The following is a 4,721-nucleotide window of genomic DNA, read 5'->3' on the forward strand; positions in this document are numbered from 1 at the left end:
AAAAAAAAAAAAAGGAAAAAGGAGTGAATAACATAGTTGGGTGGAGAGCCCTCTATAGCCATGCCATGAGCATCAGGTGAAACACTGGATTTAACGGTGGTGATAACTTCATACCTAATGTGTATATTAGCTTAATCTTTTTCCAGAGGGTTCACAATTTTTCCCATGAACAGTATGTTGTCCCTTAAAGTTATGACCAATAAGAAGGGTCTGTTCATTCTAATGACAACGGGAACGGACATAGGCACTATTTCCATGCCTGTGGCAGCTGCTGCTTCAGTGCCAGTCTCATCCACCTTTACCACAGCCTGATGAATAGCCTGTGAACAAACAGATATGTTACAAGTCAAAATGGTACAAAACCAGTTACCTTAAGAGGAACTGATCCAGAAGTGTCTGGAGAAGTTATTAATAAGAAATTATTGTCAAGTGGACAAGTATGAATCTAATGCACAAAAACAGCAATCTCAGGGGAAGAAAAATCAACAGACTACATTCAAATCACATTGAATTTTTTGACAAGTTTATACAGTTGAAGAAGTAACATACAAATAAGCACAATGAGTAGCATCCTGAAATTATTTTTTTTTCATCTTCCTTAAAATCTTGTAACAATTAGGGACAAATAAGGAGTTCTATAAATAGAAGGACAGAGCAGAGAAACGTGTAAGTTCTAGTTTGAAAATTGAGAGGTTCAGAGATTCTAATTCACTAACTTTCATCTGCAATTCCACCTAGTTGTTTTGCTTATATTTGGCAATGAAATTTTCACTGCAGGGTAGCCCTGATCATTGACTTTATGCATCTTGACGCATGACTTATCCATAGATTTTGCCTGGGCCTAGCACTAATGGAATTCATTGTTCATAGGCTTGAGGCCAAATGTTTTCTTTTTGCAACTGCATTTTTCTTTCTCCCAGAGTTTAAAAGTAGTCATTGTTTTCTTCTGCCCTCCCCACTATAATACACAAGTAATGATTCATCCTGCGTCTCCCTATTTATCCACAGACAAGCTAAAGAAGGTAGACATACGTAGAAGCGGCAAAGTAGTGGCTGTAACAGTACAGTGCAGAAAGACATTTAAGTGTGGAGAGGCAATGATTTTGTCATGTTTGTTTTATAATGTGTCCCCATACAGATAAAAAATGCCTCCCAGATTTGAAACTTGGAACCTACTCCAATACAATTCCACTAACGGCCCAAGTAACACGGGTGAAATATTCTGTGTATCAACTGCTGCCTTTTCATGTAAAGTGAATCTTCCTCATGTTAGTATTACACCATGAATATTCAAAAACAATGTAATGTGAACATCAATAACCATAGGAACGGAAAAGAAAAAGCACTATCACTTACCTGGGAAATTCTGTGCTGGGGTTGTCCAGTGATACCAGATAGGTCAGCCTTATCAGTGAATAGATCCATTATGCCCATTTTATATAAAATGTTTTTTAGGTTGTATCTCCCATGAAGAGTGAATTTTGGAAGATACAAATTTACTGAGTTGCTGGAAAAGAAGTGCAAGAATAAAATTAAACTTTCAGGCATGATATCACAGTACAAGGCAGAGTCATTTTGCTTCTCCCTGAAGATATTTTGTTGGTAGGGTCACTCTACTCTACCCAGGGGATCATCGAATCATGGAATGATTTAAGTTCCAACTCTCCTGCCATTTGCAGGGACATCTCCCATTAATCAAGTTGCCCAAAGTCCAGTCCAATCTGGCCTTAAATGCTTCCAGCTATGGGGCACCCACAGCTTTTCTGGGCAGCCTGTGCCAGTGTCTCATCTCTCTCAGTGAAGAATTTCCCCCTAATATCTAAATCTACCGCTTTTAATTTAAAACCATTAACCACTCTCCTACCACTGCTCTCCCTGATTAAGAGTCCATCTCCAGCTCTCTTTTAGTCCACCCACAGGTACTGGAAGGCTGTAATGAGGACTCCCCAGAACCTTCTCTTCTGCAAGCTGAACAAGCCCAGCATCTCATTCTGTCATCACAAGGGAGGTGCTCCAGATCTCTGAACAAATGTGTGACCCTCTCCAACAGGTCCTTGTCCTTCTTATGCTTCAGAACCCAGAGCTGAATACAGTAGTCCACTGCAGGTGGAGGCTGACAAGACTGAAGTACAGGCATACAATTGCCTCACTCTCCCTGCTGCCATCCCTCTTTTGATGCAACCCAGGATGCAGTTGGCCTTTTCCGGGTTGCAAGCATACACTGCTGGCTCATGTTGAGCTTCTCAGAACCTAATACTCCCATATTCTCCTTGGGGCTGCTCTCAATCCACACATCTCTCAGCCTTTGCTCATGCTTGCGATGGCCCCAGTCCACGTGCAGGACCTTGCACTTGGCCTTGACGAACTTATTGAAGTTAATGAGAGATATAGTGGTATTAATTCAGAGAGAAGAAAAGAATGTTTATAACAAGCAGCAATGATGGTTCAGAAGGTAGAGTCTCTAGTCTGCAGTGAGCCAATGCTACAGTAAAGATGCACCTCCTAAGCTCCTCATATGATATTGTCAAAAGTTAGCCATACGTTGCTACTTCAGGAAAGATCTCACACACACTCCATTACTGGAGGATACAGAAGATATGCCTTATGAAAAAGATTCATTCAGGTGTCTCAAATATCACTATTTAAAAAAAAATAAATGCTGTGCCATTAAGTTTATCATACAAATTAAGAACAAAGAAGATAAGATACACTGAAGTTGCAAGGCAATGTGTAGCTGACAAAGTAACAAAAAAAGTACGCAGACATCAACTACTTACTCAACAAGATAATTGTATGTCATCTGATGCCCAATTTATTCATTTTTATTCTACTTTATTTATTTATTTATTTATTTATTTGTGACTACTTTAGTCTTTCAGTAAATTAATTACAGCTCCATTCCATTCCATCCCATCCCATTTCTTCCTTGTTCTTTCAAGTAGCATGCTTAATCAGAGGTCATTCTGACAACGCTGATTTGTCAGTATAGTTTTCTGGTCATAAACCAGGTTCAGGTTTATAGGGCAAGAAAGTGTGGAGCACTTAGTGAAACTAGCCAAAAAGCAAGCCATGCAGTGAACAAGTGGAAAGGGAAGGGCTTTTGCTTTCACCATAGCACGTTCCACAGATTGAATGCAAAGTCTGGCTGGTAATCAAAAATGAGAGTTCTAGTGGATTGAAAATGGCTTTCTGATCTCCTACTTAATTTCTGATGGTGCTGATTACTGACTCAAAGGAGATGCAACTATAATTGCATCATCTTTCTTTCTATTACGTACAGACATTCATTCACAAGCCCCTACTTGTTTTCAACATGCAGGAAAGGGAAAGCATATAGCAACAATGTGACTGGGCAAGAAGCACTGGTATACACTTTCCAGAAGAGACAGGAATGTTTTCTCCACAGTTCAACCACTAAACTGATTTCAGCTGTCTGTAGTCAGCTGCACTGATACTTTGGCACTATCTCCCATTCAGCAGCCAGCACTAACAAACAATACTACAAATTGGGTCAATATCAGCTTGCAGATATAAAAACAGAGAAAAAAATAGCTTGTCCCAAACTCTTACCTCATTCCATATCCCACAACAAAGACATTTATTGATGCATCCCAGAAGCTCTAAATGACAGCAGTTACATTGAAAACTACAGGCAAAAAGGGGAGGAGTTGAAGTTATTAGTTTGCAGGAGAGAGTTGGCATGAGGAAAGATGGAGAGCTACATAGAACAATCTCACGATAGTGATGCATTTCTAATATTAAAAGTGCTATATCTCCCAATTCACGGCTTTAAAGAAAGTTATTTCATTTGGGGAAAGAAAGGAGATGAAACAAAAAATGTGTATTTTATTTAGAATCTCTCATAGTGATTTTAAAGGTAATTTGTGCTTCTTTGGCAAAAATGCTTCATAAGTAACTTGATTCAGTTTCTGATTTGTCTTATAGTGAAAGTGACCAATCACATAGCTGCTCCCAGAAATTTAAAGATTGTAAAGCTGCACTGAAAAATACGCATTTTATTTCTGATAATTTTTTAAATGGAAAATACATTTAATTTTTTTTCCTGAAAAGCTTTGACAGTGAATCAGAGTAAAAAAGCATGAAACTGTTTTAGATATTAAGATATACTCTTTTATCTTGAAAATTGGTAATTCAACACAGTGTTCAAATGTGGATGTGTGAAGGTCTCTTATGTGATGTATTCATAAATTTGAAGAATACAAGCACTTCATCCTGCAAACATGTTTTGCCCATGCTTGTACACATATTTTGCCCCATCAGAGACTACTACTACATATAACACTAATGGATACAGAAGTCTAAGATGTGCTGTTTTAAAGCAAATGAACTTTGTCTTCTAGACTCAACGTAACCTTGAAGCAAGTGTGCCTTAATATAATATTGCCTTTCTAAGTCTTCAGAGAGCCTGAATTCAATGGCTCTTTAACATATTAGATTCTCTATACACTTATCACTGAACTTTGTCCTCACAATTGTTGCATGAACATTGCTATTTCAACATTAAAAGTGTAATTACTGATAAAAGTAAGGAGAAAAAGGAAGACCCAAGAAAATAAAAAGTCTTAAGGAAAATAATATGAATTTAGTTGTAAATAGAAGAGAGAAGCAGAAGGCAGAAAAAAAGAACCCCCGTTCCCACCCTCCCCCCCCCCAAAAAAAGCAATTAAAGGTATTAAGGCACCTAACCTGGGACCTGCAGA

General features: G+C 38.3%; 1 protein-coding gene across 1 annotated transcript in view; it reads right to left on the minus strand.

Annotated features, from left to right (window-relative positions):
• Positions 1 to 31: 31 nt before the first annotated feature.
• LOC100544866 (serpin A3-4-like) overlaps positions 32 to 4,721 on the minus strand; it is an 81,426-nt gene continuing 76,736 nt past the window's right edge. Inside the window, exons 3-4 of the mRNA XM_031553783.1 lie at positions 1,357 to 1,585; positions 32 to 320 (exon numbers count right to left, since the gene is read on the minus strand). Of these exons, the coding sequence (XP_031409643.1) occupies positions 132 to 320; positions 1,357 to 1,585 (418 nt within the window). The 3' untranslated portion in view covers positions 32 to 131. The remainder of the gene's footprint in view (positions 321 to 1,356; positions 1,586 to 4,721) is intronic.

This window comes from Meleagris gallopavo, chromosome 5 (assembly GCF_000146605.3).
Source record: "Meleagris gallopavo isolate NT-WF06-2002-E0010 breed Aviagen turkey brand Nicholas breeding stock chromosome 5, Turkey_5.1, whole genome shotgun sequence".
NCBI classification, from domain to species: Eukaryota; Metazoa; Chordata; class Aves; order Galliformes; family Phasianidae; genus Meleagris; species Meleagris gallopavo.